The sequence below is a fragment of the Simochromis diagramma genome, unplaced genomic scaffold, assembly GCF_900408965.1.
Source record: "Simochromis diagramma unplaced genomic scaffold, fSimDia1.1 OVJJ01000344.1, whole genome shotgun sequence".
Lineage (NCBI taxonomy): Eukaryota > Metazoa > Chordata > Actinopteri > Cichliformes > Cichlidae > Simochromis > Simochromis diagramma.
In genome coordinates, this window is record NW_024387375.1 from 401,869 (window position 1) to 424,919 (window position 23,051).

Genomic DNA, 23,051 nt, shown 5'->3' on the forward strand with positions numbered 1-23,051 from the left:
CCTTGCCACAGTCACAGGGTTTCACGCACCTTTTGACTGTGGTGGACTGCATGACCAGGTGGCCGGAGGCGGTACCCTTGGCATCCACTGACAGTGGTGACGGTGGCCAGAGCATTATTGTCACCGTGGATTTCGCGTTTCGGTCTCCCTGCTAACATTACCTCGGACAGGGGCCCCCAGTTTGTTTCTGAGCTTTGGTCTGCCATGGCTGACGGCCTGGGGGTCTAGGTCCACCGTACCACAGCATACCACCCGCAAGCTAACGGGATGTGCGAGCGGTTTCACCGGTCACTCAAGGCCGCGCTCCAGGCTTCCTTAACAGGTGACGACTGGGTCAACCGTCTTCCGTGGGTTTTGCTGGGATTGCGTAGCGCGGTTTCCCCGGCTGAACTGGTCCTGATTATTATATTATCTTATGCCACGTTAGACCCCTAATTAAAGATTGTGAAATCATTATGTCGTTTTAGTTTGCATTATTCTCCTGACTTGAAGAAGGTGATAATTATTACAGTTATTAAACTGATTTGTTTTACATTAGACTGCTGATTTATTGTGAATGAATGAATGTTATTGTTTTATGATGCATTGTACTGCTGAGTTATAAGAAATACTGTTTCCAGAAAGTCATCACATTATTTGTCTGATTAGAAAAGAACAGAACATTCTGCACAGGAAGCCAAGGTCATAACTTAGACTCACTGTGAAAGAGAAAGAATGTGGATGTTTAGGTTTTATGACTAGGTGGAGGGGGGGCTGAAGCTATAAGAATGTGAGGAACGCTCAGACACTTCGAGATCAGGCGGACACCCTCCCGCGCTCATCTCCTCTCCGGATGGTTTATGCTCATAAAGTGTTGAATTGTATGGAATAAAAGATTGTTGATTGAGCATTTATACACCGAGTATTGTCCTTCCTTCAGCCCAAAGATCAAAAGAATTGGGAGGATTTAACATCGGCCAGCCCCTCCGGGTCCCCGGGGAATTAGCTGAGAGCCCCCCCCCCCCCCCCCTGCTTTTTCCCCTAGGAGCGCCCCACAACCAACGGAGCCTGAGTTGTCTGCAGCTTTTTCTGACCGCCAGTGCCAGCCTTGCTCCCGGGCTGGGTTTCCCTCAGTCAGTTCCCCACCCCACCCAGTTCAGCCGTTCCGGGCCGTTTGCTTAAACCCCGGGTCCTGGACTAGTTCTGCTGGGTGTTCGGGGGGGGGGCATGTTTGGTGGACCACTAGAGGGCTCCACTCACACCCAGTGTTGAGGAAGTGTGTTGCTGTGTTTTGTGGCGCGATGTGTTCAGTTGAACAACTGGGATAACCACATTTACTCAGGGCCTTCTTGATGTGATGTTCTTCTGTTTCCCTGGCCACTGTGTCTGTGGGGATGGTGTTCACTCTGTTTTGTAGCGTCCTGATGACACCCAATTTATGCTCCAGTGGATGATGAGAGTCAAACCTTAAATACTGATCCGTATGCATAAGTTTACGGTACATGTAACCCAGATCATTGTTTGAGTATGGGATTTCTGATTATTTGGTAGTCACTGAACGCACCACTGTGCCGTGCGCATAGCCACTCTCTAGTCCAGCTACAGAGTTTTTTTCCTTCCGTTTGTCCGATGAGGCGCATGCTGCTCCCGTGCCCTCTGCGAGCTGGAAATTTGGGTACAGTAGACATTTGAGTTGCTGTAAATAGTTTTAAAAACCTTTATATGTGAAGCTAAGGTTTTAATATGTTGTTAGAAAAAGGAGTCTTGTAGCAGTTACGAACGTGAAGCTGAGCTGAATCCGACAGCCATTCGCCATTACATGAACCCCTCTGGTGAGTTAGCTTGCAGCTCATGTTCGCATGAAATGTTTTGTGCCTTATTATGCTGCAGTGAGGTATCAAATCTACCACTGTCATGTTTGTTAAGAAAGAGGCTAAATATTGTATAACCTGTGTTATTGGCTGACTGTTAGCAAGTTAGCCGTTAAGTGAGCCTGGCTAATGTCCTAAAATGGCGGCCGACACGAGGTCAGTTACAGAGTTATTTTGTTGTGCCTAAGGGAACAGCATTAATAAGCATTGTTAACAGCATTTATGTTCTGTTATATTTTTATTTTGACAAACCTGTATTATTATAATGGTAAGACTGTTAATAAGCCATTAGTGACATGGACACTGAGTCAGTGGTACTGAGACTTATGAACGTTTTTAGTTAATTCTTCTGCACACTTGTGTGTAGGCTGGTTTGTTTGCCCTTTTGGTGCCCTGGATCCGACTGGATGAACTGCCTTGTGGAAGCCCTCATCTGATGACTCTGCTGAACCGTCCTGGCTAGTAGATGGTTGTTGCTGCGGGTGGATGCTTCTGCTTGCTGGATGCTATTATTGGATGCTACACCGTTCCAACAGAGCAGTAGGAACAATTCAAAGGGCCCCAACGATGCACTTTGCTTTTCCCTGAGCTCAGGTGATTTTCTTTTGGCCAAAGGACCTTGAAGGATACATATTTGAGTTTATTTATTTATTTTATTTTTCTTGGGACACTGAGTGGGAAGACACTACAAAAAAGGGTTTATTATTTAAAATTGTGTGCTGGAAGCCTTATTGTTCCTGTGGTGGAGCAGCTACTACCAATCTCCTTTACGAAACTAGCCTCTGATGGGATACAGATATTTGGGACACATTTGATTTCTTGTAACCTATTTCTAGAAAAACTGTGATTCTGGGCTAAGACCTCGGGGTGAAATTGATGACACTGACACCTAGTGAACTGCCCAAGGTCAACAGTCCTGATTTCCACGCATTAAAGGTTTGGCGTAAGTACAGATTGCGTTACATACACATGAGCTTTTAGATGTCCCCCATTACTGATGGAAATCTCACAGTCTAAGAAGGCTAACCTGCCACTTTTCATATCCTCCCTGGTGAATTTGATGTGTCGGTCCACCGAGTTAACCCTTTAAGACCTACCATAGAACCAAGGCCGCCAGAGCTTACTTTATATTTTTACATGCTGTAGGGCCATTTTTGGGAGCATTTCAAGTTGCCATACATCAATACAACTGTTATAGCCCATATTTTAATAATGTGTATGCATTAAGTCCATAGTAACTACATAAATTGCAAAAAAGTGCAATAAACTACAAAAAAATTGAAATTTTTGTTTTTTTTACATATATTTCTACTTGGAGAAATTTAAGAGGTTTATCCCTCAAAACTTTAAATACAAAAATGTTGCAAAAAATAGTTTACAACAACAGGAAATTTACTTTGAGTGTCTTCATAGTTTTATTTTTGAGATACACCAATTTTTATATACTGCAGAAAAAACCAAAAACAATCCTATGATGCAAATTTGCAAAGAAAACAGCATGTGCATCAAAATAAACTACAGGGAGTGCAGAATTATTAGGCAAGTTGTATTTTTGAGGAATAATTTTATTATTGAACAACAACCATGTTCTCAATGAACCCAAAAAACTCATTAATATCAAAGCTGAATGTTTTTGGAAGTAGTTTTTAGTTTGTTTTTAGTTTTAGCTATTTTAGGGGGATATTTGTGTGTGCAGGTGACTATTACTGTGCATAATTATTAGGCAACTTAACAAAAAACAAATATATACCCATTTCAATTATTTATTTTTACCAGTGAAACCAATATAACATCTCCACATTCACAAATATACATTTCTGACATTCAAAAACAAAACAAAAACAAATCAGTAGGGATGGGTATCGTTTAGGTTTTATCCGATACCGGTGCCAAATCGGTACTTTTGAAACGGTGCCGGTGCTCAAACGGTGCTCAAACCGGTGCTTAAAGAATGGAGAACACAAAATTGGTCCAAAAACCTCCCATGTTCAGCTGTTTTTTGTAAAAAGATAACAATGTTAGCCTTTTCTGCAGCTATGGGGCATATATGGTATCACTCTTGGCTGGAAGCAGTGCTTAAACAATGGAAAAAAACACAAACTTTATCCAAAAACCTCTCATGTTTAGCCGTTTCCCTCTTTTTCTTTGGTCATTTTAGCCTTTTTGGCCAGGGTGAAGAGAGTATCTGCCATCAAACAAGAAGACAGCCGCATGTAGCTATGATGATGTTTGCTAGTTCACCTTACATGCATTAATGTAATAACGTGGTTAGCCTACTCAACGTAAATTAGACACGAACAACATTAAGCTACTCACGCAGAGAAGAACGGCTGCTGCTGCTGCCATCATCATCCGTCATCATTTCTGCTACACTGGCAGGGCTAGGGGCCAGGACTCTAATCTTCGTGTTTTTGGGGGATGTTGCATAACAGGCAACCCACCCGCAGTAGGTGTGCCCGGTGTGAGGTCTCGCAGCAAGCTATCAAATACGGCGCATTTCTGGGCTTTTAAAAAAAACGCTATGCGTCGCCAGGTGTTTCATCGGATTCGAGGTGTTACCTCCTTTGACAGTATCACAGTATCACCTTAAAGCACTTGTTGCAGGCTGCTGAGTTTGCATATTTTGCTGTGAAGTACAGCCAGACTTTTGACCGCTTCGCCTTGGACATTTTTAATCTGTAGCTCTGCTCTAAAAGAACGTACGTATCTGGGCCCGCCTACTATCCTCGGAAACGTAAAATGATTGGCTAGAAGTGTATCACAGCTCAGGGAAAAAAAAGCACCGAAATAAAGCACCGAAATGTGCGCTGCTTTTCGGTCTGGTTACTACCGTTTATGTCAGAACCGGTGCCATCATGGCACCGGACACCGGTACCCATCCCTACAAATCAGCGACCAATATAGCCACCTTTCTTTGCAAGGACACTCAAAAGCCTGCCATCCATGGATTCTGTCAGTGTTTTGATCTGTTCACCATCAACATTGCGTGCAGCAGCAACCACAGCCTCCCAGACACTGTTCAGAGAGGTGTACTGTTTTCCCTCCTTGTAAATCTCACATTTGATGATGGACCACAGGTTCTCAATGGGGTTCAGATCAGGGGAACAAGGTGGCCATGTCATTAGTTTTTCTTCTTTTATACCCTTTCTTGCCAGCCACGCTGTGAAGTACTTGGACGCGTGTGATGGAGCATTGTCCTGCATGGAAATCGTGTTTTTCTTGAAGGATGCAGACTTCTTTCTGTACCACTGCTTGAAGAAGGTGTCTTCCAGAAACTGGCAGTAGGACTGGGAGTTGAGCTTGACTCCATCCTCAACCCGAAAAGGCCCCACAAGCTCATCTTTGATGATACCAGCCCAAACCAGTACTCCACCTCCACCTTGCTGGCGTCTGAGTCGGACTGGAGCTCTCTGCCCTTTACCAATCCAGCCACGGGCCCATCCATCTGGCCCATCAAGACTCACTCTCATTTCATCAGTCCATAAAACCTTAGAAAAATCAGTCTTGAGATATTTCTTGGCCCAGTCTTGACGTTTCAGCTTGTGTGTCTTGTTCAGTGGTGGTCGTCTTTCAGCCTTTCTTACCTTGGCCATGTCTCTGAGTATTGCACACCTTGTGCTTTTGGGCACTCCAGTGATGTTGCAGCTCTGAAATATGGCCAAACTGGTGGCAAGTGGCATCTTGGCAGCTGCATGCTTGACTTTTCTCAGTTCATGGGCAGTTATTTTGCGCCTTGGTTTTTCCACACGCTTCTTGCGACCCTGTTGACTATTTTGAATGAAACGCTTGATTGTTCGATGATCACGCTTCAGAAGCTTTGCAATTTTGAGACTGCTGCATCCCTCCGCAAGATATCTGACTATTTTTGACTTTTCTGAGCCTGTCAAGTCCTTCTTTTGACCCATTTTGCCAAAGGAAAGGACGTTTCCTAATAATTATGCACACCTGATATAGGGTGTTGATGTCATTAGACCACACCCCTTCTCATTACAGAGATGCACATCACCTAATATGCTTAATTGGTAGTAGGCTTTCGAGCCTATACAGCTTGTAGTAAGACAACTTGCATGAAGAGGATGATGTGGACAAAATACTCATTTGCCTAATAATTCTGCACTCTCTGTATTTTAAGCAGTGCAATTTGAGTTCTAAGCATCCCAGCAACTATTCAGAAAAGCATAAAGTCAAACATGACTTATAAAAACACCAGTATAGGCTTTTAAGGCCTACAAGTACAAAAACTACATTTTCCGCGAAAATTACATCACTTCCGGTTTCGGGCATGGTGGACATGCAATTGTTCACGTTGATGTCTGTTTCAATGAGGGTAGTGTTACGAACAGCTGATCGGATTTCTGGAATATTATGCTTTTGTTCTTGCAAGCGCTTTTTATGCAATATTTGCAAAGCTATATGTGGAAGGAAACCGTGAACTAGGACAAGCTGATGGCATAAGATGTAAGTACAACTCCTCCAGTTTCGTATGCAAATAAAATTATCGCGCTACCTTACGCGGTTCCGGTTCTACAGGGATTTAAAAATAGTTACGCAAAACGGAGCGTGCCCACTGCTACCAGCTTTAAAGGGTTAATTTGATCCATGAATTGTGGAACATCCTGAGATTTGATTTTAACCCAGGTGTCATCCACATACCTGAAATTGGCCACGATGGGTGAAACTGGTGAACCCATGTTTCTGCCTGTAGAACTGACTCTTATATGTGAAATAGGTGGAATGAAGACACAGATGAACAGAATCAACTTTTGGAGATTCACTTACCTGGATGATTGAGCATGCATCAAGACGTTAAATCAGTGGCCATCTCACAAACCCGATCAGCAAATGTATTTCTCTTCAGGCTCACATTTGCCAAAATCTGCGTTTTGTCTGGACACAAGACATTGCACACCTTCATCATGCACTCTTCAGAGTGGTAAATGGCCGGGCTGATTTGGCTCCTCTATTGTAGCTCCTCTACTACAATAGAACTTGCTTTCACAACACCTTCACTTTGTGATTTTGCTCTGGTGAAAAATGTCTGCTGAAATGTTAGATTCTTCTTTCGATCTTCTACCTTCTATAGTTTCTGCTCTGCATTTAGGTTTTTCAGCTTATCCTGATGTTTTGTCTTGTAGTGCCGTCTTAAATTAAATTCCTTAACCCTTTAAGACCTACCATAGAACCAAGGCCGCCAGAGCTTACTTTATATTTTTACATGGTGTGGTGCCATTTTTGGGAGCATTTCAAGTTGCTATACATCAATACAACAGTTATAGCCCAGATTTTAATAATATGTATTCATTAAGTGCATAGTAATTACATAAATTGCAAAAAAGTGCAATAAACTACAAAAAAATTGAAAATCGTTTTTGCTTTGTTAACATATATTTCTAGTTAGAGAAATTTAAGAGGCTTATCCCTCAAAACTGTAAATACAAAAAAGTTGCACAAAATAGTTTCCCACCACAGGAAATTTATTTTGAGTGTCTTCATAGTTTTATTTTTGAAATACACCAATTTTTATACACTGCAGGAAAAACGAAAATAAATATTATACTGCAAATTTGCAAAAAAGCAGCATATGCATCAAAATAAACTATTTCCAGCAGTGCAATATGAGTCCTAAGCATCTCAGAAACGACACAGAAAGTCATAAAGTCAAAGATAACTTTTAAAAAGACCAGTATAGGCCCTGAGGCCCTGATGGTAAAAAAGACTACTGAAAGGCTCTGTTTTCAGAATCAACTTTTCTCTTCGCCATTGTGAGGGGCTAGCTTCGCGATAACAGAAGATTGACTTGATTGACGCGGGAATGTTCCCAGGCAGCCTAGCGTTCGGCAAGGAGGCTGCAGCGATGCATTATGGAATCTGTTGTTTGTGTGTTATTAGCAGTGTTGGGCAAGTTACTTTGAAAAAGTAATTAATTATAGTTACTAGTTACTTCTTCAAAAAAGTACCTGAGTTAGTAACTGAGTTACAAGATTCTAAAAGTAATTAATTACTTGAAAAGTAACTATTGTGTTATTTTAAAGAAATGTTTAATCCTCTGGGGTCCAGGTTATAATTGGCCATTTTCAACTACTTTTGATTTTACCTCTACATTTCACCTTGAAAAAACTATTTACTTTGCCTTCTTTGGTATCATTCTTTTCAGCACAATGTCACGTGTCTGAATTTACAGTTTTGTTTTCATTTTGACATACTGTATTAACACAATTGATCTAAAATCAGGCAAAAAACATAAAATCCAAGTAGAAAAAGTCATATTTTTTACCATTACAACCACAAACATGTTTAATGAATCATATTTCATAACTTTAAATGCAAATATAAATTCCATCCATCCACTTCCGCCTATCCTTTTCAGGGTCGCGGGGGGTGCTGGAGCCTATCCCAGCTGTCATAGCAGCAGATGGCCGCCCCTCCCTGAGCCTGGTTCTGCCAGAGGTTTCCTCCTGTTAAAAGGGAGTTTTTCCTTCCCACTGTCGCCAAAGTGCTTGCTCATATGGGGTCATATGATTTTTGGGGTTTTTTTCTGTATCTATTGTTGTAGGATCTACTGTACAACCAAGATGGCGCCGGTGTGTATGGCTGGCCGTCTTCCTCCTCCCTGCTTTAGACTCCTTTTTCTCGATTTTTGCATAGTACTACTCATTCTTTTAACATTATGTTCATCTGGTGGCAACGCACTAATTACCTATGACTGGCAAATGCTTTTGGACCTTCGTTTTTCTCAATCTCATGAGTCGGACTCACAATGGACCTTGGGAGGCGCCAGCTTGATGCGCTCAGTCTCCTCCACCAGCGTATCCTGCCTGCCTTTACCCACCCTACGCAAGAAACGCTACAGGAAGCGGGGTAAACAGAGCGGCATTCGTTTCCGCCTTAAGGCTTATTTTCGAGCTCAGGCTATGGCTGATCCATATGCTGCCATGGACCTTCTACCTACCTCTTCTTGCTCCCAGCACCGGCTTTCTGCTCGATCACTCAGCTGTCGGTGGATTTGCTTCGCCGGGCAGCAGGACTACCCCGGCCTCCCAGAGGCATGCCTACCTATTCGGACCTGGATATCGTCTTCCGTGGTGCATGCTGCAACAATCTAAGTCATCTGCGCCGCGCTACAAGCAGAAACGCAACTGTGACGCGGATGGCTCTACTGAATGTAAGGTCACTGGTGAACAAGACTTTTATTTTAAATGACTTCTTCCTCTATTCGGGGCTTGACATCTTGTTCCTGACAGAGACATGGATTCGCCCTGATGACTCCTTCTCCTTCTCGGAGCTTCTCCCCCCTGACTGTTCCTTCTTTACCTCACCAAGGCTTACGGGTAGAGGTGGTGGCTTAGCCTCAGTTTTTAAAAATATAGATAAAGCTCGGCAGCTGCCTTCTCCTACCTACGGTAGCTTTGAAGTTCAATTAGTGGAACTGGTCAATTCTTCTAAAACCTTGTGTGCCGTGGTTTATCGACCGCCGAAGTATAATACATTTTTTATTCATGATTTTACTGATCTGTTAGGATCTATTTTTGTTGATTATGACTGTGTTCTTATTACTGGTGATTTTAACATTCATATTTGCTGTAAGGATGACCTCTTAGCCACAGACTTTCTTACCTTAATTGACTCTTTTAACCTTGTTCAGTGGGTTAATGGGCCAACCCACTTCAAAGGCCATACCCTCGATTTGGTTTTCTCATATGGCTTGGATATTTGTATTAAGCATATTGATAATGTTGGGATCTCTGATCACTTCCCAGTTATCTTTGACACTGATCTGTGTAAGATTGAACTGTTTACTGAGAGTCCCCGACGCCCTATGCGTATTATTAATTATGAACCTGTGACAAAATTTTCTGTGGCTTTCCTCAACTCTGCCTCTACTACTAGCTTTGACTGCTCCAAACATCATACGGTTGATGACATCGCTAATTCTTTGCTATCCATGTGTTCTTCTATTCTTGATACTGTAGCACCGATCAAAATGAAATCTCCTAGAACTAATTCTCAACGTTGGTTTAATGATTCTACGCGTGCCCTGCGGCGTGTATGCTGCCAAGCTGAGAGGAAATGGAAAAAAGATAATTTCCAGGTATCCTTTGATACTTTGCGTTCTAGCCGCCTGGAGTTTCAAATTACTGCTAAACGTGCTAAAGCGGCCTTTTTCTCTGATATTATTGTGACCAATGGCCATAACCCTCGATTGCTATTTAAAATCTTTAATTCAGTGGTTAATCCCTGCCCTGATATGCCGATGGTCCCATCCTCAGCTCTCTGTGAACAATTTCTAAAATACTTTACTGATAAAATCCGATCTCTCAAATCCTCGCTCCCCCCAGTGGTGAGCCCTGCTGTCACTGGAGAATGTGCTTCAACTTTTCATCAGTTTGAGCCAGTGTCACTCTCTACACTTAAGCAAATTGTCACGCAACTGAAAATTACTAGTTCTGCATATGAACCTCTTCTGCCTCGCATTGTGAAGGATGGCATTGATGTAATTGGGCCCAGTATTCTGTTTTTAATGAACTTATCATTGTCTTCTGGCTGTGTTCCCTCTGTTTTTAAACATGCTATAGTGCAACCTGTTCTTAAAAAAAGGTGTCTTGATCATTGTGATTTCGTTAATTATAGGCCGATATCCAAACTTCCGTTCCTTTCCAAAATCCTAGAGAAGATAGTTCTTTCGCAACTCCAAGCTTACCTGGATGCGCATGACATCTGTGATAAATTTCAATCTGGTTTTAAACCACGCCACAGCACTGAAACAGCTTTGCTGAGAGTCCTTAATGATCTTCTCTTAATGACTGATTCAGGGCATTCTGCTGTATTAGTCTTATTGGATTTGTCCTCAGCCTTTGACATGGTTGACCATAATATTTTATTAACAAGGTTAGAATGCACTGTAGGCATTCGGGGTGAAGCCCTTAATTGGTTCAAATCATACCTTTTGAACAGGTCTTTCTCCGTTACCTTGGGTACTTATTCTTCCTCAACTGCATCCTTATGCTGTGGTGTGCCCCAAGGCTCTGTGCTTGGCCCAATGTTATTCTCATTACATATGCTCCCCCTAGGCTTCATCTTTGAAAAATATAACATTTCTTATCACCTCTATGCCAATGATATACAGATTTATTTTCAATTAGATGATGACGACATGATGATGACCTCGAGTGCATGAGAGAAGTCAGAGAATGGCTTTCAAACAATTCCCTTATTCTGAATGAAAAGAAAACGGAGATTGTGGTGTTTGGCAACCATATCCCTAGGGGCCTATCAGCTGATACCTTTGGTTCCTTTGCCACTTCTTTCTCTGACTCAGTTAGTGACCTAGGTGTCCTGCTGGACAGCTCTTTCAAATTTAACAAACAAGTGTCTTCAGTAATCAAATCTAGCTTTTACCAACTGTGCCTTATTGCTAAGGCTAAGCACTATGTCCCTCATAAAGATCTTGTAAAGCTCATTCATGCTTTTTTGACTTCTAGATTGGATTATTGTAATTCCCTCTACTTTGGTCTTCACTCCGCTCTCCTTCACAGACTTCAGCTTGTCCAGAATGCTGCGGCTTGCGTTCTGACTGGCACTAGAAAGCATGCCTCTATCACCCCAGTTCTTATTGAGTTGCATTGGTTACCCATAAAATATCGCATTGAATTTAAAATATTGTTGCTCACCTTTAAAATTATAAATAATAAATAAAATAAAAAAATTTAGCCCCTCGTTATCTTGTCGATCTTCTTAGTCTATATGTCTCTGGGCGAGCCCTAGATCTAGACTTAAATCTAGGGGTGACCGTACTTTTTGCCCTGGTTGCACCAAATCTGTGGAACAACCTTCCTATCGCTATCCATGCGTCAGACTCCGTTTTATCTTTTAAATCCCGTTTAAAAACTCATTTATTCAACATAGTGACGTTACATTCCCTATTGGCAGAAGATGGCGCTAAACATGTTTGCTACATCTATGTGTGTTATTGAGAGCAGGGCTCAATGGTGTACATAAGCCTTCATACAATTACTGGTTCATTTCAAATTTAACACTGAAGTCTATTTAGTGTGATATTAAAAATATTAATAATGATTAAAAACACACACCAAAAATATTCAGATGATGACAGTTTCACAGTAAAAGACAATTCAAATTTGGGCTGGAATTTTTTTAACATTGCCTGTTGAGACTGAAGAAGAACGCAAGAACATTCATTATTCTATTATAACTGTTGAAAAATACAATAATATGCAACCAAACTGAAAAGATAGACAAAAATATGTTGTTTTTTGTGAGCTTGAGGTCATCTTGATAAGTAATATACTCACAGTGTTACCTTAATATGCCTGGATACAAAAGCAATATCTGATGAGGTGTATTTTAAGCCCTGCCCATTCTCCTTGTTTTTTTGCTGAAGGGTGGTGTGCAAGATTCATCAACACAGCATGTAAATAAAAGGGAATGGCAAAGCAATAAAATGAAATGACCAGGGTCAGAAAATCTGAAAGCTGTCATGAGCTCATTTTTACTAAGCAATTTGTCCTTGTCCATTTTGCTGTATTCCTACTTTTCTTATGCTATGTCCTCTTCTCTGTTTCCCTCTTCGTGTCAGCTTCAGGGACAATTTAATCTAAACAGAATGCAGAAGAGTGGAGATGTCATCCTGGGTGGACTGTTTCCAGTCCATTTTTTCTCAAGCATTCCTGACCTGTCTTTTACCTCACAGCCACAACAACCTTCTTGCCACGGGTAAATATGATAAGGAAACAACAGAAAAAAGAGAGAAACGGGACAAACTTAATGCTAGTATGAATGTAACTGTCATATCTAAAATAATTATACTTTGCTGATTAGCAAAGCTAAGAAAAATGGCTATTGAATGAAGCTTCTTGGTTATTTTTTCATTAAAATATCCCTTTAATTATTGTTATTCAGTTTCCTTAATTGTTTTTTTTTTTTTTATTAGTTTCTATGTTCAGGGGTTTAGGCAAGCACAAACCATGGCTTTTGCAATTGATGAGATCAACAACAACTCCAGCTTGCTACCTAATGTGACTCTGGGATACACCCTTTATGATAATTGTGTTGAACTTGGAATTGGATTCCGTGGAGCATTTTCATTAGTCAGTGGTCAAGAGGAACAGATTATATTACACAGTACATGTGTTGGAAATCCTCCAGTTGTAGGGATTGTGGGTGATTCTTCATCTACACGTTCTATTGCTATCTCCAGCATCTTAGGTTTGTACAGAGTACCCATGGTAAGTTATCAGTTTAACCATAATATGTCATTTTTGTTTATAATCCTGTAATTGTAAATTTAATGTGAAAATAATGTACAACATATTGTCTGTTTTTCACAGGTGAGTTATTTTGCCACATGTTCCTGTTTGAGTGACCGTCAAAAGTATCCATCCTTCTTTAGGACGATCCCAAGTGATGCTTTCCAGGTTAAAAATCAATCTGGACAAATACAAAAAGTCAACAGCAGCTGATCAGCAGCACTCATGTTTTAATCTGTATTCACTCAGGTACGTGCTATGATTCAGATCCTAAAACATTTTGGCTGGACTTGGGCAGGTCTGCTCATCACTGACGATGATTATGGACTCCATGCTGCCAGATCCTTACAATCTGAGCTGAGTGTGTCTGGAGAAGGTTGCCTTGCCTACATTGAGGTTTTACCTTGGGACAAAGACACTGATGAACTCAGGAGGATTGTGAATGTGATGAAAAAATCAACAGCTCGTGTGGTCATTGCATTTGTACATGAGAGTCACATGATAAACCTTATAGAAGAGGTGCAGTTTTAAAAGAATTTGATTGTTTCTTGGTATAAAAATATGCATTTCTACTCAGTGTAAACGATCTATTACATTTTTATTTGAATGAATGCAGAAAACAAATTATATAAAATACATTTTAACATGACAAAATACTTCAGTAACATGAAAATGTCACCAAAGTAGTTGTTAAATGATCACTTTTTACATTTGGTTAAATAAAATGCACAGGTAGCCAAGCAGAATGTAACAGGTCTACAGTGGTTGGCCAGTGAAGGCTGGACAGCAACAGCTGCTGTGCTTCAAACAACTAAGTTCATGCCATACCTGGGTGGTACATTGGGCATTGCTATTCGCCGAGGAGAAATAACAGGGCTCAGGGAATTCCTATTAGAAATACGTCCTGATCTACATCACAATAATAACTATGGAAATAGCATGGTGAAAGTTTGAAATTTACTATAGTAGCTGCAACAAATTTTTCTTGACTATATTAAAACAAAACACAAAATAAACATTTTCCAATAATGTGTTTCAGGTGAATCAGTTTTGGGAATTCACATTCCAGTGCAGATTTGCACCAGCTCCAGCAGGTTGGGTGGAAGGTGGAGGTGCACTATGCACTGGACAGGAAGATCTAGAAAATTTGAACACTGAGTTCTTGGACATTTCGAACCTCCGGCCTGAGTACAATGTATACAAAGCTGTTTATGCCCTGGCATATTCCCTTGATGACATGCTGCGATGCAAGTCAGGAAGAGGGCCTTTCAGTGGGCACAGCTGTGCCACTCTGCAATCACTTGAGCCATGGGAGGTGCGTTATTAATTTATCTTCATCTGAGTAAATCATTTCTTCTATAATTACTTTCAGAACAAAATTTATCCTAGTGGATAAAAAAACAACAACAATTCAACAAGTTGAAATGAGCTGAAGAGAGCTAAATGAATTTTTCATATTGAGGAAAAGTAGTGTTTAATATATTTATATTAGAGCACATTAACTAGTATGCATATATATGGCACAATTGGAGATGTTCCTGTTTAATTTAGAACTAGATTTTAATGCCTTTAATATGTACAGGTATAATAAGCGTTAGATTTAATTTGGTTATTGGATAGTGGGTGCCACTGCCTGCACTGTGAAATGATTTTTTTATATATCACTTTTTAACAGCTTGTTTATTACTTGGAAAGAGTGAACTTCACCACTCCATTTGGTGATCAAGTGTCATTTGATGAAAATGGTGATGTTGTGCCAATTTACGATGTGATGAACTGGTTGTGGCTCCCTGATGGAAGTGCAGAAGTTCATAATGTGGGTGAGGTTAAGGGGTCAGCTTTCAAAGGTGAAGAAATCCTACTTGATGAAGACAAAATCTTCTGGAACTTTAATTCCAAAAAGGTTATACATGGCTTTTCAGACTTTACCTTTTGTCACATTTACAGTGAATGTCATTCTGCTAGGAAATATTTATTTTTGTGCAACAGCCAGTTCAATCGGTATGCAGTGAGAGCTGTCCACCTGGTACCCACATGGTGAGAAGGAAGGGGGAACCTAAATGCTGTTTTGACTGCATCCCTTGTTCTGAGGGAAAAATCAATAACAAAGGCAGTAAGTGTTTTATTTAGTTTTTTTTAATCTATCAGCATGACATATTGAATTTCATTTTCATTAAATATAATATGCAGTTCTCCATCTTCCGCTTTCTTCATCTTTCTCCTTTTTCCAGACTCCTTGGAGTGCACCAGTTGTCCAGAGGATTTTTGGTCAAACCCCCAGCGTGACCACTGTGTTCCAAAGAAGACAGAGTTTCTGTCCTACTATGAGCCTTTGGGTATTTGTTTGACAGCAACCTCACTGCTGGGCACATGTACATGTGCTGTTGTTCTAGGGATCTTTATCTACCATCACAGAACACCCATAATACGTGCAAACAATTCAGAACTTAGTTTCCAGCTATTACTGTCACTCAAGTTGTGCTTTCTTTGTTCACTGCTGTTTATTGGACGACCCAGGATGTGGACATGCCAACTCAGACATGCAGCATTTGGGATCAGCTTTGTGCTGTGTGTCTCATGCATCCTAGTAAAAACCATGGTTGTTCTGGCTGTTTTCAAAGCCTCCAAGCCAGGAGGGGGAACCAGTCTGAAGTGGTTTGGTGTTACGCAGCAGAGAGGAACAGTTCTGTGCCTTACATCTATTCAAGCAGCCATCTGCACTACCTGGCTTGTTTCTGCTTCTCCAACTCCACATAAAAACACCCAATACCAAAATGATAAGATTGTTTATGAGTGTGCATTTGGGTCAGCTGTGGGTTTTGCAGTGTTATTGGGCTATATTGGTGTGCTAGCTTTCCTCAGTTTTCTAATTGCATTCCTGGCAAGGAATCTCCCTGATAGTTTTAATGAGGCCAAGCTCATCACATTCAGCATGCTGATCTTCTGTGCTGTGTGGGTGGCCTTTGTTCCTGTTTATATCAGCTCACCAGGAAATTATGCAGATGCAGTGGAGGTATTTGCCATCCTGGCCTCAAGTTTTGGACTGTTGATCACATTGTTTGGACCCAAATGTTACATAATAATAATGAGACCCGAATTGAACACAAAAAAGGCTATAATGGGTCGTGGCAGTGAATCTTAATTATTTTTCCACATAGACTAGACAAGCAGCTTTAAAGTATATTAGAAAGAAGAGAAACTCCAGTAGTTAGGACACGTTGAATAGGATGCAGTAGAAACATGTTTTTTCTCTTTTTTCTTTGGGGGGTGGGTGTTAGTAGTAACATTTGAATTTTTGATCATTACAGCTGAAACAATGGGCATTCAGCATTAGGTATTTAGATAAATTGTGGCAGCCTTTTTCTCTCTCTTTTTTTCAGTCTTGCTTTCTACTGGGGATATTTGTTGGAAAAAGCACAATGTTCATGCAAAGATAATGAAAACATATGTCAAAATTATACCAAACAAACTGATCAGGAATAACCACATTGTCAAACCACATTCACAGATAAAATATGAAATTTGTACCAAAAAAATCCATAAACAAAAATAAATAGGGCTTAAAATAGTGCACTATTGTCATGTTATGTAGGTTAAGCTTAGAGTGAGTGCATGAAGTTGTCAAAAAATATAAGTGTGAATGAACTGATAAATGGGACTGACCTGTTTTTAATCACACATTATTTGCATATTCTGAATGACGGTACTGTAAATATAGTGGCTGTTTCAGACACAAGGATGAGATAGAATCTTCTGTAAACATATAGGATTTTGCAAAATGTTAAGCATGGACTTTCATGGGGTTAGAAGCAAAAGCATTTTTTTTTTTTATTGTACGCAGTGTTTTCACCGTAACATCATTATCTCATTTTTCACAGACGTGAGGTTTAGAGGTGTCTGCATATTAAGCCTTCATGTTAATCTTGAATAAATATAAACTACTCACAAATTAAACAGAACAGTTAAATCAAAGACTGTATTTTTAAGAATAAAAATCTTTTAGAATTGAAAGTCTTTACTGATATACCCTGTAGATATATTTGAGAAAGAGATTTATAATCAGTTCACCCGTGCACCCATTTTTTCCAATTATCATTGGATAGATCACATGGATAGAAGCCTAAGCAAGGTTGCCCGGACCTTCCTCTTCCCAGCCACCTCCTACAGCTTATCCGGGTAAACATCAAGGTGTTCCCAGCCAGTCAAGTAATATAATCTCTCCAACATGCCTTGCGTCTGCCTCCTTCTGGTAGGACATGCCCAAAATATCTTATCCAAAAGGCAGCCAGGAACCATCATTCAGCCAGATTCCTGAACCACCTCAACTGGCTCGTTTTAATGTTGAGAAGTAGCAGCTCTACTCTGAGCGTCTGTCAGATGGTTGGTCTCCTCACTGTATTGCTAAGGTAGAGGCCAGCCATGCTTTGGAGAAAGCTCATTTCTGCTGCTTGTATCTGCAATCTTCGGTAACTACCAAGAGATAGGTGAGGGTAGGGACATGAATTGACAAGTAAGCCAAGATCTTTGCTCTCTTGCTCAGCTCTCTTGCAGCTTCAGCATTACTGCAGCCATAGCCCACTCCACTTTTCAATCTCCTGCTTCCCTCGCTCCTCACTCTTGAACAAGACCCTGAGGTACTCAAACTCTTCCACTTCTCAGAGATTCTCAGGTCACCAAAGTGGAACCATTCTGCCACCTAGCTATGTCTATAAATTCTTTCCATAAAAACTATGAAGAGAATCAGTGACAAAGGACACCCCTGGTCAGCACGCACCAGGACTGACTATGACTTATTGTTCGCAATTCAGACCAAGCTCCTGTGATGGTTATACAGAGATTGAATGGATGATATCAATAGATGATACTATACCACACTCCCCCACAGGATACTCAGAGGGAGGCATTTGCCTTTTCCAAGTCCACAAAATACATTTATACTGGTTGGGCAAACTCCCATTACCTGACAAGTCCTGAGCTGAAATTAGCACCATCCTACTCCCACTAAACACCATGTAAGTAGAGCACCACTTTACCCTTCTGAATCACTCGACACTTTGCCAGAATCACTTCAGGTCAGACTGAAAATCTTTTTTAAATGGTTTAACCAAACTCCAACATCTGAGTTTTTGCTTCAGCTACCACCTGTGCCACATTCACACCTGACAGTACCACCATCTGCTTCCAAAGCTTGATGGTGCCCTTCACCACTGGTGTCCACCGTTTGGTTCAGGGATTACCACCATGACAGTCAGCAACCACACTGCAGCCACAGCTCCTTGCAGCAGCCTCAGCAATGGAGGTCTGAAACATGGTGCATTCACACTCAATGTTCCCAGCCTCGCTTGAAATTCTACTGAATTCTGCTAGAGGTGGGCATCGAAGATCTCCCAGACCACTGCCTTTGCCATGTGCTTCCAGCACACAATCACTATACATTTGGGTGTACCAGGTCTGTCCAGCATCCTACCCCCTACCTGAACCAACTCACTGCCAGGTGGTGATCAGTTGACAGCTCAGCTCCTCTCTTCACCCGTTTCCAGAATTTCCCGTTACATAATCGATCATTGACCTGTACCCTAGGTTACCCTGGTGCCACATACACTTATGCACATTCTTATGTTCGAACATAGTGTTCATTATCAACAAACTGTGATTTGTACATAAGTCCAATAACAGAACACCACTCAGGATCAAATCAGGCAAACCATCTGTCCTTTCATGCCGCTTCAGTTCTCACTGTCATTACCCATGTGAGCATTGAAATCTCCCAGTAGGATCGCAGAGTCACCAAATGAAGCACCCTTGAGCACCCCACCCAGCAACTCCAAGAAGGCTGATTACTCTGAACTATTGCTTTGCACATATGTTTTGCATAAACAACAGTTAGAACCCATTCCCAGACATGAAGAGGCAGCAAAACCACCCTGTCATCCACTGACCAAAATCCCAATGTACAGGAAGCAAGCCGAGGGAAAAGAAAAATAACCACGTCTTCTTGCTGCCTCTGACCAAGGACCTGGCCACAAGAAGGATTTGTATGGAGATGTGAAAATGTGAGAGCTTGTAGAATAAAAAGTGAGAATGTGTAGAAAAAATTTGAACTCAAAAATGGGATATTGCACAGTGGCAGGAATGAGCAGTAGTACAGACTTCACAGTACAAAAAAAATTTAGTGGCAGTTAGTACAATATTGCACGTTTTTTTCCTAATATAAATACCAATAACGTGAAGTGACCAGTGCAGATTGTACAGTGTAGTTGTGAAGCTGCAGGGTAGCTTCTGAGTGCATGCTGTGGAGTGTGTTGTATGTGTTTAAGTGTTGTGGTTCAGGTGTCGTATGGCTTGATGGTAGAAACTGTTTTTAAGTCTTGTAGCCCGGGCAGACAGACTGTAACGTCTGCCAGATGGTAACAAGGAGAAGAGCTTATGTGCTGGGTGGCTGTGGCCCTTGGTGATGCTTTGCGGAGGCATCGCTGAAGATAAATGTCCTGAATGGCAGGAAGCTTCATGCCAGCGATGTGTGTAACCGGTGTGATTCTGCATTGTGTCTGATAAAAAAGGTAAAAGAAAGAAAGACCTCCAAGTAAATAATTTTCCCACTCCAGCTCCTCTCCCACAGGGGAATTGTAGAAAAGGGCTGGCATTTATTTTTACATTAAAGATAAAGTATGCATTTACACGTGACATATTTGACATAAGATAAAACAAAAACAACAACATGAAATCCGACATACCTGATAAAAAAGGTAAAAGAAAGAAAGACCTCCAAGTAAATAATTTGCCCACTCCAGCTCCTACGACCAAATAGAAACAGTGGGGAAGAGGGTTAGCTCAACCTACTACAACTTCCAAGCTAGCAAGGAGTATATATTCATGCTAGCATTTATGGCACCTGAAACACATTTATGATACACACATACTACACAATTATAACATCTAACAAAAAACAGGCTTAATAATGACAATAATTGAACTAAAATCGCAATCAACATCAGGGTGGCTAAATATGAATTATATGTGTGTTTTAAGGTGTTGGAAAGAAATGACACCCACCTCTCCCACAGGGGAATTGTAGAAAAGGGGAGAGGCAAAAGGGGTTAACTTTATTTATAGGATTGCACCAAAGAAGAAGAAGAAAAGAATGAGGAGGGGCTCTAACTGATAATGAACATAACTACAGGCTTGGAGGTCCTAAAAGTCAGGTATAAAAGGAGCAGTTTGGGGGTTTAGAACACATTTTGTGTAATTATAACAATGTGATTTGCTCTGCTCTGCTGCCTTCACCACCCTCTGTAGTGATTTACGGCTGCTAGCACAGCAGCTTCCGTACCAAACTGTAATGCAGCTCGTCAGCAAGCTCTCGATTGCACACCTGTAGAAATTTGAGGTGATGCTAGCGTTCATGCCAAACTTCCTCAGCCTCCTCAGCAAGTAGAGAAGCTGGTGAGCTTTCCTGATAGCAGTGTCTGTGCGAAGGGTCCAGGAGAAGTCCTCCGTGATGTTGACTCCAAGGAATTTGAAGCTGCTGACCCTTTCGACCTTGACACTGTTTATGTGGATGGGCTGGTGTTCCCTGACTGGTCGTTTCCAGTAGTCCACTATCATTTCTCTAGTTTTTCTGATGTTGAGAGACAGGTTATTTTACAGACACCACTTGTACACTGCCATCACCTCCTCTCTATAGGTCGTCTCATCATTGTCTGTGATAAAGCCTATGATGGTTGTCATCCGCAAACTTGATAATGGTGTTAGACGCAGTCATGTGTAAACAGGGAATAAAGGAGGGGGCTAAGCACACAACCCTGTGGCATTTCTGTGTTTAGGATGAGTGATGATGAGGTGTGCTTACCAACTCTCACAACCTGGGGCCTGTTTGTGAGGAAGTTTAGACTCCATCTGCAGATTGGTGTTGCTAGGCCAAGGTCAAGGAGCTTCGAGGTAAGTTTTGAGCGGATGATGGCGTTAAATGTTGAGCTGTAGTCGATGAAGAGCATTCATGAATATGTATTCCCTTTTTCCAGGTGAGTGAGGGTGGTGTGCACTGCCAGGACGATGGCACCCTCAGTGGCTCTGTTTGTCCGATAGGCGAAGGGGGTCCAGTGTGTCAGGGAGGGAGGAGCAGATGTGACCTTTGACCAGCCGCTCGAGGCACTTCATGATGACGGACGTCAGTGCAACAGGACGGTAGTCATTCAGATAAGAGACCACTGATTTCTTAGGAACGGGAATGATGGTGGATGCTTTGAGGGACGTGGGGACCACTGACTGCCTCAGGGAGAGGTTGAAGATGTTGGTGAACACCTCTGCCAGCTGGTCGGCACACGCTCTGAGAAGCCGGCCTGGGCTGCCGTCCGGACCCGGAGCTTTGTGAGGATTGACCTTTTTGAAAGTCCATCTCAAAGCTTCTGTTTTGAAGTTAGAGTTGCAGCCTCACTGTCCTCCTCAGGATAGAGGATCTGCTCTCTGTTGTCTGCTTCAAAACGAGCAAAGAAGTTGCAAAGCTCGTCTGCGAGAGTTGCGGTGGGCTGAGCACTGCCTGTGTTGTCCTTCTTGTAGTCAGTGATGCAGCGCAGTCCATTCCACAGTTGCCTGGTGTCAAAGCTGTGGTAGCTGGACATTTTGTCCCTGTAGTCGTTTCTGGCCTTTTTTATGGACTTTCGAAGGTCATACCTGGCTGCTTTATATGCATTAGCATCCCCGGAGTTAAAGGCAGAGGTCCGCACTTTTAGCTTGGCACAAATGTCTTTATTTACCCAGGGTTTCTGATTTGGATATATCCAGACGGTGGTTTTAGTGATGGTATTGTCCATGCATTTCCCAATATATCCAATGACAGAGTCTGTGAGTTCATTGATGTTGCCATCAGTTGCATCCACAAATATCTGCCAGTCAGTTGTCTCAAAGCAGTAGCACTCTTTGAATGGAGTGTAACAATGGTCCAGTGTTTGATCACCTCTTGTGGGGAAGGAGATGTGTTGATAGTAGAGATGGACCGATCCGATATTACGTATCGGTATCGGTCCGATACTGACCTAAATTACTGGATCGGATATCGGAGAAAAATAAAAAATGTAATTCGATCCATTAAATATCACGAAATCACCTCACAAAACTTGCAACACGCCGTAACTCGCCTCAGAACGTTAGCACATCGGAGCAGTATGCATCACGTGATAGAGCAGCTGTGGCATGCGGGACCTGTGGTGGTCTGGATAGCATTTGGAGCTTCGCTAGCAACCTGGCATTTCATCTCCGACAAAGTTATCCCGAGAGAAGTAAAGCAAGTGTGTAAGTCCATCTTTGAATGTTTGTAAAGCATTCCTGCGTTAAGCTTAACAAGCGACTGCCTCTTCTTGCTGCTACTTCAATCATGAAACTGCTTAATGATCAGCTGATCGGCTTTTCTGTCGCGACTCCGTCTCTCTTCTTTGTTTTTGGCCCACTTTGCACCAGAAAGAGGAAACCAGCGGCTGAACAACAGCAGCACGTTTAAGCTTGATAAGCTGTTGTTAGAATTTATTTAATATAACTTTCTACACCAGGATCCTTTTCTACGCAGCTGACGGCTGTAACTGTGCAGGGGCGGATCTAGCAAAGTTTAGCCAGGGGGGCCGATAGGGCATTAACAGGGAAAAGGGGGCACAAAGACATACTTTTCTTTCTTATTCTCATTTAAAATGTCTAGCTTTTAATAAATAATTATCTGAATCTTACACCCAAAGTTTTAATCTGATGTAAAATGTATAGAAGTCCATTACTGTATATAGTAACTGTTAAGTCTAATATACCCTAGTAAGCTATAGTACATTTTCCTTTGGGAAGGTACCATCTGTGCAGTCTGCAATTTTGTTGAAGAAAGATGTTGAATCTATTTAATATTTCTTGAAAAATAATTGATTTCTGTGCATTTTTTTTCACACTGCATCAAATTAAGGTT

The 23,051-nt window shown here is 41.5% G+C and overlaps 1 protein-coding gene and 1 long non-coding RNA gene across 2 annotated transcripts; both read left to right on the top strand.

The window, feature by feature from the left end:
• The first annotated feature begins 1,412 nt into the window (after positions 1-1,412).
• LOC120719568 lies at positions 1,413-2,852 on the top strand. Its single transcript, XR_005692719.1, has 3 exons — positions 1,413-1,654; positions 1,733-1,811; positions 2,218-2,852. It is a non-coding gene; the product is annotated as an uncharacterized LOC120719568 (long non-coding RNA).
• A 5,755-nt stretch (positions 2,853-8,607) lies between these two features.
• On the top strand, positions 8,608-16,524 carry LOC120719911 (vomeronasal type-2 receptor 26-like). Its single transcript, XM_040009474.1, has 3 exons — positions 8,608-8,708; positions 8,816-9,012; positions 15,346-16,524. The coding sequence occupies exons 1-3, from the start codon at positions 8,608-8,610 to the stop codon at positions 16,254-16,256; spliced, it is 1,209 nt and encodes a 402-aa protein (XP_039865408.1). The 3' UTR covers positions 16,257-16,524.
• Positions 16,525-23,051: the final 6,527 nt, after the last annotated feature.

Coding starts and splice junctions, on each gene's coding strand:
- LOC120719911 (XM_040009474.1), top strand. CDS start 8,608: ATGGACCTTGGGAGGCGCCAGCTTGATGCGCTCAGTCTCCTCCACCAG. Junction 8,709..8,815: donor GAAACGCTACAGGAAGCGGG/GTAAACAGAGCG, acceptor TCTTGCTCCCAG/CACCGGCTTTCTGCTCGATC. Junction 9,013..15,345: donor CGCGGATGGCTCTACTGAAT/GTAAGGTCACTG, acceptor TCCTTTTTCCAG/ACTCCTTGGAGTGCACCAGT.